Source organism: Sceloporus undulatus, chromosome 6, assembly GCF_019175285.1.
Source record: "Sceloporus undulatus isolate JIND9_A2432 ecotype Alabama chromosome 6, SceUnd_v1.1, whole genome shotgun sequence".
In the NCBI taxonomy this organism is placed as follows: domain Eukaryota; kingdom Metazoa; phylum Chordata; class Lepidosauria; order Squamata; family Phrynosomatidae; genus Sceloporus; species Sceloporus undulatus.
Window position 1 is genome coordinate 41,555,332 of NC_056527.1, and position 12,781 is coordinate 41,568,112.

At 38.9% G+C, this 12,781-nt stretch overlaps 1 protein-coding gene across 1 annotated transcript; it reads right to left on the minus strand.

The window, feature by feature from the left end:
- Positions 1-7,123: 7,123 nt before the first annotated feature.
- Positions 7,124-9,639, minus strand: NPVF (neuropeptide VF precursor). Its single transcript, XM_042472102.1, is given in 2 exon segments — positions 7,124-7,507; positions 9,496-9,639. Coding segments are annotated over 2 exon segments (528 nt in total).
- Positions 9,640-12,781: the final 3,142 nt, after the last annotated feature.

Consider the following 12,781-nt stretch of genomic DNA (forward strand, 5'->3'; position numbering starts at 1 on the left):
GACCTAGATGTACCGGTGACCGGTGACCAATATGGCTGCCGCATTTTGAACCAGCTGGAGCTTCCAAACTTGGTGCAAGGGTAACCCCATGTAGAGTGCATTACAGAAATCTAATAAGATGGATCTCTTCTGGAAGACTATTCCACAGTTTTGGAGCAGCTACAGTAAAAGTTCTTTGGGAAGTTGATACAAGTCCATTTGGCAAAAGGCACACTTGGGAAGGAGAACAGAAGTGCTACTGCCCTGGTGGCACAGTGGTCAAATGCCAGTACTGCAGCCACTCACTCACAAACCACAAGTTCAATCCCAGCTAGGAGGTCAGGGTCGACTCAGACTAACATCCTTCTGAGGTCACTAAAATGAGTACCCAGCTTGTAGGGGGCAATTATCTTACAGTTGTAAACCACTTAGACACTGCTTAATGTGGTATGAAGCAATATAAATACAGCTGTTACTGTTATTGCTACTGCAGCATGTGGAGAGGTAAGGAGAAAGCCACTTCTCTGCCATCCTGACTCCACTTTCTTTTCTTATGCAATAAGGCTCCTTGTCTGATTTTGGAAGCTAAGCAGGGCAGTCCTGATTAGTACTTAGATGGGAGATCACCAATGAATATTAGGTGCTTTAGGCTATACTTTAGAGAAAGGAACTAGGAGAACTACCTGTGACTATTCCTTGCCTAATTCATGGGGTTACCATAAATGAACAGGCAACTTGAAGGCACATACAGAGGGCCCTTGGTATCCACTGGGTTTCATTCCAAGACCCTCTGTAGATTCCAAAATCTGTGGATGTTTCAAGTCATATAATGAGACCATTATATAACAAGGCAGAGGAAAATGATGTCTCTAATATAAAATGGCAAAATCCAGGTTTGTCTTTTAAATTTAAAAAAATATATATTTTCAAGCCATGAATGATTTAAGCCATAGATGCAGAACCCATGGATAGAGAGGGTTGACTGTACACACACACACTCAAACCACTATACTACACCATTATTTCACATCAACCAGCAATCCTGTTGATCAGCAATCTGCCCAAGACGAGAGTATTCATAAGCAGCTATACCATTGTAAATCACATAGCTACACCTTCCCAACTGTTGATACAAACTGTCTTTGTTGTTCTTGTTAATTAGGAACGTAGGAACCTGAGTCAGACCACTGGTCCATCTAGCTTAGTATTGTTTGCCTGTCACTTGGCAGTGCCTTTCCAGGTTCTCAGGCAGAAACCTTTCCCAGCCTTACTGGGAGATGCCAAAGAGTGAAACTGGGAGCTTCATAAGGGAAACCATGAGCAAGAGCTATTTCCCTTCTCCAATCTACCTCATACACAAAAAGGCTATACAAATAATTTTTTAAAAGGCTCAAGTCAGGAGAAATGAGAAGGGAGCCTACCTTCCAGTTTAGGTGCAATGCAGTGCCCTGTGCTAGTTTCCTGCCCAGACACCCTGGTGGTATCTGACATCACAATGACTCTTCATGAAATAAAGGGAAATGCTCTGGCTGTTGCTTTCATTTCTCCGGATTAAAACTGGTTTAATTTGGCATCATGTTTTTAATCAAATGGATGCAGAAAAGTGAAATTAACCTATCTTCCTCAGGAAGATAGGTTAATAAAAATAAGGCAATACAAATCTCCATCTAATTCTCTTTGCATGTTTAACCAATTTTTTAGCTCCCCCCCCCCCCGCAAATAACTAGGATATGTTTAATGATGCATTTCAATAGCAATAGCAAGTACATTTCTATCTTGCTTATCAGAAAACTAGCACTCTGTAAGCGGTTTACAATGTGTAAGCCAATTGCCCCCAACAAGCTGGGTACTCATTTTATGACCTATGACAGGATGGAAGGCTGAGTGGACCTTAGAGCCCTGGGATCGAACTCACAACCTTGTGGCTGCAGTGCTGGCATTTAACCACTGCACCAACAGTGCTCCTGTGGCATGCAGCGTATAAATGTTGTGCAGCTGGAGTGCCGCAATGCTTCCTGCCATCTGTCGGGTAGGTGGCATGATGCTGGCTTGGGGTGGTGTCGGGGTGTGCATCATCTAAATGCCATACACCCCACCCCGCCCCAAGCTGATTTATTCTGCCAGTCTATTTTGCCCCGGATGGGACTTTAAGTTACCTGTTGACCTATGAATACTCCATTTATTTAATGGTGTTTTCATAGGCAAGGAATGCTTATTGCTATGTAAATATCAATTGCATAGCATTGCAGCTGTAGAAACAATTCTTGCTTTTTGTGGGTTTTTTTTGGGCAACGAGAAAACATGACACACTAGAAATGACAATAAAGCTTGCTAAGGTAGAACACAGCAGGAAAAGAAAAAGACTGTGTTCCAGATGGAAGGATTCAAGAAAGCCATGGCCCTGAGTCTGAAAGACCTGAACAGGACTGTTGATAATAGGCTTGGAGGTCCCTAATTCATGGGGTTGCCATAAGTTAAAGTCGACAGCAGTTAACAACAACAATAAAATAATAGGAAACTGTTCTTTGTTTCTTTGTTAATGCCTTAGGAATTGTATTTTTAAAATGTTGTTGTAGTTTAATGAAGAGTTCAGTCAGAAATACACATTTTGTCTGAGGAACAAAGAAAGTTAAGAGCTCCTGAAGCTCTATGAATTTTATGCATGTGAATGAGCCTGATTTATTCCATCCCCTTTCCCTGCCTCTTTGGAATTCATGAATAATATCTGTGTATGGATAATAAATAATCTACAGATAGTCATCCTGTGTTCTGTACCTGTCTAATATCTGCTGGCCTCTTTGTTTACTAGGCTGTGATTATTCTCCTGACTATTACATTGCAAAATCACAATCTCTTCATTTCATATTTTTAATAAAAGTGTTCATCTAAGGGAGTTAAAACAAAACAAATCCCTGAACCATGCTGTATTCAGTGGATGGAGGGCATAGCTTCTATGAGGGTGACACAAACATTTATTATTTGGTTTTCTTCATATTGGTTACTTTTAATTAGTGGCAGGCAGCTTTTGCTCTTTCTGATGGGAGAATTACAATTCTCATCATCCATCACCTTAGGGTTGATGGGAATTGTAGCCCAACAAGGCTTCAACTGACTCACCTGTGCTTTAATCAATCACTAGCAACATGATGTCTTAGGACTTCTTTTTTATATGTGAATATTAAGGGTTTCTATTTGTGTCTGTCTTTTGGTCTCTCTCCACCATCTTCTCTCTAGTCAACATACAGAGAAAACATATTTATTTATGTAAATATGTTTAGTGATACACACACACACACACACACCACCTAGGTTAGCAGTATTGGCCCAAAGAGAAATGTCAAAATCCATTTTAGATAATACTTTGTTAGGTAACACCATGAGAGTCAGTGTGGTGTAGTGGTTTGAGTGCTAGACAGGATTCCCAGATATGAAGATCTGAATCTCCAGTCAACCATGGAAACTCAATGGATGATCTTGGGCAAGTCACATTCTCTCAGCTTCAGATGAAGGCAATGACAAACCTCCTCTTGCCAAGAAAACCCCATAATAATTCACCTTAGGGTCACCATAAGTCAGAAAGAAAGGCCCACCACCTCCACCACTTTAATAAACCAGTACAAATGATCACTAAATATTCCATTGGATAAGATGAAACATAGAGCAAAAAAAGAGAATGGAATGGTCAAGCCGTGGATGTGGTTTAATTTAGATCAAAGTAACTTTGACTTATGGTGATCCTGTGAATAAGAGACCTCAAAGTCACCCTGATCTCAGGTCCTGATTGAGTCGCTCCACATATAATATGGTCTCCCTCTTTTCCTACTGCCTTCTGTCTTGAATGTGACATTGATATGATGGCATGCAAAATCCACGGTTTAACATAAACGTACTCCCCTCAGAACTTAAAAGCCTGCAGAGTATTTCTGTGTTTATTATGATGTATAATTTTATAAAGCTTTTTTGAGAATTTCAGATGATGGTGGGGGGCATGGAAGGATGAGCTACTACAAACTGCAATGGTGCAAGGAACATTAAAAAAAAATCTGAACAGGACAATAGCCAGATCTTATTAGTATAGGACTTAAAATATTAGGTTCAAATGATTTGCCTCAAACATTGCTTAAAATGTAGAGATTGTAATTAAAAGAGGACAGAATTTCAATTCATACTTAAGAGGAATGTGCAATGTGCAAAACAGAGTAGTAAAATTCCTGGAAGATGAAATGTTAACAGTTATTATAACACAAGGATACCTATTTTATAACCTGTTACCTAAAGATAAGCTACCCTGAGTATATGTGTATAGTCGGTCCATTGAAGTGCTGTGTCTAATCCAAAAGGAACTATTACTTTAGTGCGCTCAAGATGTTAAATAATATTGAAGAATTCATTTTCAGACACTTCCAATGGAAAAGTGTGGTGCAAAAATTATGGAAGTGATCTGATCTTGATATATTTTTTTACATTTTTATTGACTTCCCCTTTTGCCTGAAGTGCATGAGGATTGTTTTTTGTCTTTGCAAGTACTCTTACAACTTCTTATATACACAGTAGATTTCATGTAATCACATTTTTTTAAATTTTGCATACACTGTTTACATTTAACAGACAATACGGTTCCCCACCATGTTATTTAAAATTGATGAGACATCAGCTATACAGAGTAGAGAAGAGATCAGAATCTGCAGTACAGTTATGGGAACAAATGGCTACAACAGTGATCAAGGATGCCCCCAAATGCTTGTTTTAGGGGAAATGCTTTGTAATGAAAACCATCTCTTGGAGGCAGGGGTTTTTAAAATCACTTTTTCTTTGTTTTTATTTCCCCTTCTGCAATCTCTCTTTTCAAAGGAAATTGATCCAAACTCTTCTAAAGTCTTGCTTCTTCAGCACTGAATTCTCTTTTCATATGGTTGTTTAAACTGTTAAATCTGAAAAGGGGGTGGGAGAAAGAGAGTGAGTAGGGAAGAAAAAAAGAAGAGGAGGAAGAATGAATTAGCTACAGGCAAGGGATATTGATAAGATGTGCAGGGATGTGAGGAATTATACATGACTCGTTATCCTGCAAATTAACCAAGGTTTTCAAGTATTCCAGGTGAACGCTAAAAAATCCCCAAGTTCCTGCCTACTTATGTGGTGAAACACTAAAAACACCCCTTCCCTGCTTCCAAAATAATAATAATAATAATAATAAAAAAACCTGCTGCCATAGAAGGGATATTCAGCAACAATAGGTTAAGGCATCCCCATAAAGCAAGTAAATGATAGAATGTTATTTTCTACTAGGGGATCAAGGGGTATATACATAGGCCCCATTCACACTATGAAAATAATCCGGGATGAATCCAGGTCGAATCCTTGTTGTTCACATACATCCCGAATACACTCAGTGCACTTTGGGGGGAGGGGGGACTGCCAAAACTTCCACTTAAACTGGGATATTCAATACCAGTCTCCCCCCCCCCCCAGTTTTCCTAAAAGATCTGCATTGATTCACATCTTTGGCAGTGTGAATAAGCCTCCAAATCTATTTGGATCACTCTGTATTATTCATGGGAATGGAGGTGGCTCCATTTTATCCTGAACCATGGCATGTGTGAATAACAAAGGGGTTGGAATGAACCCAAAACAAAATGGGAACAACAAACCTGATATGCATCAGTGCAGCAATCCGTGCCTCCTTGGGACAAAGAAATGGGTGTGAATGCTCCCTTAGAAAATTATTCTTGGTCCATCATTTACAGTAGGTGTGGGGAAATTTTGGCCTTCTAGAAGTTTTGCAGTTCAGTTATTGATCATGTTGTGTAGGATTGATGAAAGTTGTAGAGCAAATGTAGAGTTGGGAAATTATCTGGGAGGCTGAAGGCTCCTACATCAGGAATATTTATGCACTTATCAATTCATCTGTCACCTTACTGACAGCAATAAAAGATGATGTCAGGTATAAAACTTAGCCAGGAAATTGGGGTGAGCCCTTTGGGGACATCTTGAATGGGGAACTACCAGCCTGTGCTGTATAGTACTAATTTCTACTACAAATCTGCAGAAATGTTTCAATTCCTTCCCTTTTCAAAGCCTTCTCAACCAAGATACATTATGACTAAATCCAGTGAGGATGCCTCACTGCACTTTAAATATGGTCTTCCTTCCTTCCTAGTTTGATCCTGAAGAAGAAAGATACATTGTGTCCAAATGAAGCGAGGCTGTCTCGCTGGCATTTACCTTTCCCCATGGGTTTTCCAGTCAGGGACGTAGCCAGGATTTTAGGAAGGAGGGGGTCCAGTCTAAGTGCCACCATTATAATGGGGCTTGGGCGCGGCAGCACAGCAGCACACACCATTCATTTTTCTAATGGAAGGGGGGGGGTCCGGACCCCAAGAACTCCCCCCCCCTGGCTACGTCCTTATTCCAGTAATTTTAAACCCCACACAATTTGAATTATACGAAGGGCAAGTGAGGGGGAAAACCCTCATTGACCCTTCTCACTCTTTTACATCTTCGGCCGAAACTGTTCTAGAGGTTTGAAGATGAACAACTGCATCAAGGAACTTCTTCTGGATGGCTAGGCTGTCCTTGCAATTTAGAACAGTGTTTGATCAGAATTGTAAATTGTGTATGGAGCCTATACACTTTCAGAAGGCTCCTCATGCAAACCTTTGCCTGCAGCATGTAGAGAAGAGCAAAATGGAACAAAATGTGAGGCAGAGGGAGCAGATCCAGCAAGAATGGCCTTGCTTTCTCTCTTTCAATGCAATCTTGGATGCCTGTATGGGGACCTTTTTTTCTTCAAGTTCAGACTGCAGTTCTTTCCAGATCTTACTGAATCCTGAAGGACATGCTCTGTACTTCAGGGTCTGCCATCTTCACATATTATGAGCAAATTCAGAACTGTGTATTATTATGTCCAGAGCTTTGAAATGTTAGTTTTCTGGCTAATAATTTCCAGTATCCACCCAGCTAGCCTGGCCAATGGGCAAGCTGGCTAGTGGGTTCTGGAAGATGTAGTAATTAAAAAAAAACTTTTCCAAGCTCTGAATATGCCAGCTTGAGTTGATTAAGTTAGTTCTCTTTTTTGTGAACAACACATAAATCACTCAGTCATTGAATAATGTGACACATAATCAACAAGCACATTTTGAATTATTTACTTATTTTTGTCTCGATCAGAATCTTGGGCCTCTTGAGGAAGGCCGAAGAGAGATCACCCAAATCTTTGTGGCAAGTTGGCAAGAGTATGGAAGGGGCTTTGAACAAAAGGAACTCTCTCGAACCTGCGTGAGTAAGGAAGGGTGTGCCTCCGAAAGCTTCCTGAAGATGCCCTTCCAAATCTGAGCGGCAGGTTGGCTGCAGGTTTGATACTTCTTTCCTCTTGAAAGTTTCTGCCAAACCTCAGCGGCAAGTTAGCAACTGAATGGGGCACCTTCTTCACAGCTGGCGTAGTCATCTTAATGATGTTCTTTAGCTCTCAGTCTTTCAGTTCTTCAAGGTTCATACTTCTCTGCTTTTCTTCTGTAATGTCTTCACCCGACTGAAAAGAAAACACGATTTCAACGAGATGATAAACAAGCAACATTGACTGAGATTCTGATTAGGTTTTTGCATTTGTGATTATTTAGAAAAACTGCCTTAGCACAAATGAATTGTCACTAATAACAACAGCAATACCTCAAACAAGAGTGTGTACAAGAGTTACGTTTCAATAAATAAATAAATAAATAAATAAATAAATAAATAAATAAATCTACAGTACCTTGGCAGTGGTTCCTGTAACTGTTTAAACAAAGCATTGGGGAATTTTTATTATGTGTTTCGAGACTCTTAAGATTAAAAATATTATTAGTCTTATCCTCCAGGGAAGGAAAGATTAAAAAACATGTTTTTAATTTAATTTTAATCCAACAAACAATAACAACAATAAGCAACAAATGGCAAGATTACAAAAACAAATCAGATGACACAGAACACAACAAAACTACATAAATATTGTAGTATTTCTTTTCTGGATCCAGTGTGTAGTTCATTATACAGTAGTTTACCAAGCCTTTTCTTTTTTAAATCTTATTTCTTCTCCAGATCTTATTCTCATGACAGATAAATCTGTTTCAGAAGATATCTCACCAAAGATGAGTAACTTGACCTGGTGATCTTATTATTTTTGTTTCATCATTTGCCCATTGAATAGATTGATACTATACTCCCCAAAATTTGTTATCCATCCTGTTTTCTCTGATTTAACAATAAATGTTAACTTTTCCATTCAAGCAAAATGCCAAAGTTGGAAAGATACAACCGTCACTATCTAGTGTGCAATGGTGAGAAGATCTCTCTATTTTAGCTTTTAATGGATTTGTATTTCATCTATGCCAATTAGAAATGTGATTTCTAACTTTTGGAAATACAGACATGCACATCAATTTATTACATCATTGTTGTTGTTGCTGTGTGCCTTCAAACATGCCAAGAAAACCCTGTGATAGGGTCACCTTAGGGTCCCCATAAGTTGGAAATAACTTGAAGGCACACAACAACAACAACAAAACACACTTACTAGGAACATAGTAATGCTCACTAAATATTGGGAAGGGGATTTCAAACACGCCCAGGACAAGGCTATTATTATTGTATCTACTGGGCAATATTGACTGATCATGATGAATGCTCTGGATAAATATCAAAATGAACTGTTCGAGTAGAGCATTGTTGGAATTTAAGGCCAGCAGGACTGTCCAAGAACACACTAATTACTGGAATAGTCTGATACATGTAAAATGGCTCCAGAGAACTGGCGGCAAGAAGTACACATTGCTGCGTGCCTTCAAATGGTTTCTGACTTATGGTGACCCTAAAGTGACCCTATCACAAATGCTAATGGTTAAACTGCTTTGAGCCCATACAGACAGTGAACATTTGATATACACACCATCCAGGTTTAAACTTCTCAGATCTGTTTGCAAACTGGAACTCAGTTATCCTTTGGTATTAGCCCTTCTTAGACATATTGCATTGCTATTTTTGGGGGTGGAGGAATCCATTCAGAATGTGCATCTTATGGAACAGGGTGTCTAAAATGCAGAATTTATTATAATGCACCCCAAAAATCCTATTAAAGAAAACTGTAAAAAAGTGCATATTAGGCAGAAATGTATACATTAAGAGAGATGTGCATACGTTTTCATGGACACATTTTCAAATTTCTGGACTGATAAATGGAATAGGACAAAACAGAGGAAAAATGAGGAATTGGAAGAAATCAGAATTGACCAATTTCTCTATCCTTTCCTGAAATCAAAGAGACTTTTCATTAGCAGAATGATTCGTCTCCATCCAACCTGAACGATTCATTAGTTAAGAGCAATGACACTTTAAAAATGTCAACCAAACCAATAGATTTTTCTGAGTGAAAGTAAATGCAATTGGGTTTATATATACTTTTATCCATATATTTTCTTAGTGGATCTTTATATACACTTAGCAATAGAAAATTTAAGAGTGGTATCATTCCATTAAAGCTCTTACCTCAGAGTAGTTGTCATCACTGTATTCTTGTTTGGTCTGAAAGTTGGTCATTAACGATTCATCAAGGCAAATGGTTTTTGAGGTTAAAAACAAGCATGTAGCCAACATAAATAAGATGAATCTGTTTACTGAGATCATTTTCATTTCTCCTGTAATCTGGACAGGAGAAAAAGTAGCATCTTTTTATATTATTAGACAACAAGAAAAATTCTTTTTGGATGACGTCAATGGACCCTTCTCCTTTCCTCTTAACTTGAATTAGATGTTCAGTGATAATTATACTGTATATGGGAAGAATGCAGATAATTTGTTTTCTAAACTTGCTGGAAACAAACTACATCCTGTGAGACAATGGAGATGACCTTACAAATATGTTTCCTTGCTAATTAAAGAGCTTTAATTAGGGTGACCATAATCTGGACTGAGACAAATACCTTTATGCTTAATTAATTATGATATTTTAAACAAAAGCACCTCTTTCTATTACTTGCATCAGCCTCAGTCATCAATATTTGGAAATAAAATGTCAATACATTTTAAAATACTTGCATGTAATTAAAGAAGTTTATGGTAGTTTCTTTTTTAAATTGCAAAATTGTGGGAAGATCTTTATGAATCTAGTTAAGGCAAAGATTTGGCAGAAAATGATTCCATTCCTGGGTTGTCTTTTAAAATTTCACTTCATGTAGGAGATACACTAAACTATTTTGCACTGGAATTGATTGTCATGAATGATTGATTTGCACAGACAATCTCTGTAAGATTCTTTACTAACATATAATTTACTGTGAATCATAGAGTTGGAAGGGACCTTATGGGCCATCAGGTTAAATCCCCTGCTCAATGCAGGACCTCCAGCTAGAACATCCCCAGTAGGAACCCTGGTGGCACAGTGGTTAAATGCCAGCACTGCAGCCACACAGTTGTGAGTTTGACCACAGGCATGGCTCCAAGGTCCACTCAGCCTTCCATCCTTTTGTAGGTCAGTAAAACAACTACCCAGCTTGCTGGAGTCAGTTGGCTTACACATTGTAAACCACTTAGGGAGTGCTAGTTTACTGAAAGATGGTATAGAAATGTACTTGCTATTGCTATTGCTACATAGCTGTCCAGCCTCTTTTTGAAAAGATGGAGGCCTCACCACCTCCATAGGTGATCGATTCCATTGTTGAACCACTCTTACTATCAAGAAGTTCCTTCTAATGTTCAACTGAAATTTAAGCTCCTCTAATGGAAAACCATTAAAATTAGTTTTGCTTACTGAGGCAGCAGAGAACAAGCCTGTATCCTCTTCTTTGTGACCCTTGAGGTATTTAAAGAAAGTAATATCACCCTCAGTCTTCTCTTCATCAAGCTGAACATGGTCACATCCTTCAACCTTTCACCATATGCTTTGTTCTCCATATCTCCATAGAATCATAGAGTTGGAAGAGACCACAAGGGCCATCCAGTTTAACCTGCCATGCAGGAAATTTCAATCAAAGCATCCCCGACAGATGACCATCCAGCCTCTGTTTAAAGACCTCCAAGGAGGGAGATTCCACCACTCTCTGAGGGAGTGTGTTCCACTGCCAAACAGCCCTTACTGTCAGGAAGTTCCTACTAATGCTGAGGTGGAATCTCTTTTTCTGTAGCTTGCATCCATTGTTCTGTGTCCTGTTTTCTGGAGCAGCAGAAAACAATCTTGCTCCCTCCTCAACATCACATTCTTTCAAGTATTTAAACAGGGCTATCATATCACCTCTTAACTTTCTCTTCTCCAGACTAAACATCCCCAGCTCCCTAAGGTGTTCCTCATAGGGCATGGTTTCAAGACCCTTCAACATTTTAGTTGCCCTTCTTTGGACACGCTCCAGTTTCTCAATGTCCTTTTTGAATTGTGGTGCCCTGAATTGGACACAGTATTCCAGGTACATTGTCCTTCTCTAAATCTACTCTAACTTGTGTATTATCAAATACAAAGTGTAATGATAGCTTCCTTCAAAACAGTAAAAATAGGAAATAAAATGTTTATTTGACTGTTGAGATTTTCTGCAGCAGGTGGCAAATTCTAATCAATGTCAGTCATGCTGAGGAACAAAATGGATAATTCTGCCCCTGTGCTAATCCCATTGCAATGAGCAGGGGTCATGCAGAAATCATATACATGCTGTGGTGAACTTTTGGACCCCTGAATGCATGCTTTCTTATTAAATCGAATGAAAATGTGATCAGTAGTAATGAAAAGAGCAACAGCCTGTATGCTGTGAATCATTTGATTCCAGCGGAAGTGCAAGTTTTAATATTTTTCATTGCATTTCATGTAATAATATAATGATAAATCCTTATTCATTATTAACAATGCGTTGTGCAAAAATGATATGTGTTACATGACTCATGTCACCAATAAGTGTTGAAAGATTTCCATAAAGATGAATAATTCATTGCATATTCATTTTGCCCCAGTGTGTAATGACCTATTTTATGGCTCATTTTGAAATAGCATAATTTAAAAATGCATACATTTTTTCATTGAAAAATTGGCCCAGTCATTTTTCATCCCTTTGGTGTATTATTATGCAGCACTCTAGCTGAACCGTGGTACTGATATTTTCTTGGTCTACAAAATTCTGCTCTGTTTGAAGGTTCAAGAATTGAGTATTCTGCTCAATCAACAAAAGAACTTATATAATTTCTTTCATTAGAGCAGACTTTCAGCCTCAGGTTCTCCATGTGCTTCAGACTACAACTCCCAGGATCTCTGACCGCTGATCATGCTGGCTAGAGTTTCTGGGAGTTGAAGTCCAAAAACACATAGAGGTCACTAAACTCCCTGGCCAGATATGTGACACAGTTACCATCTGCTGTTTTACCCTGCAACACCTTCTACTCTTACATCAAAGGACAGGGATTCCCATCTATAACAACTGTCTATGGGTCCAAACAAAAATCCATCAGTTTACTGGCCAACCAGAATGCACAATATACTTGTTGCAAGCTTTCGAAGCTCCATGGGCTTCTTCATCAGGCAAGATGTTACAAATGGGGTGAGGGTATTTTGAGGGAATGAGCTATGAAGTGCAGTCAGATAAACATCCCTTGTGTACTGAAAGGAGAGAAGTCATGGCTACTACCCTGTTTATTGCTTGTATGCCAGCTCAGCTACACCCATAAAGTTCCTCCACACAAAGAGGAATCCTGGGCCAACCAGGATGCACCTCACATGGAGGAGATCTGTGTATGTGTTGTGATTCACGGATAGAGTCATATGTCGCCATTTCAACTACATAGTTACATTGCTTCCACT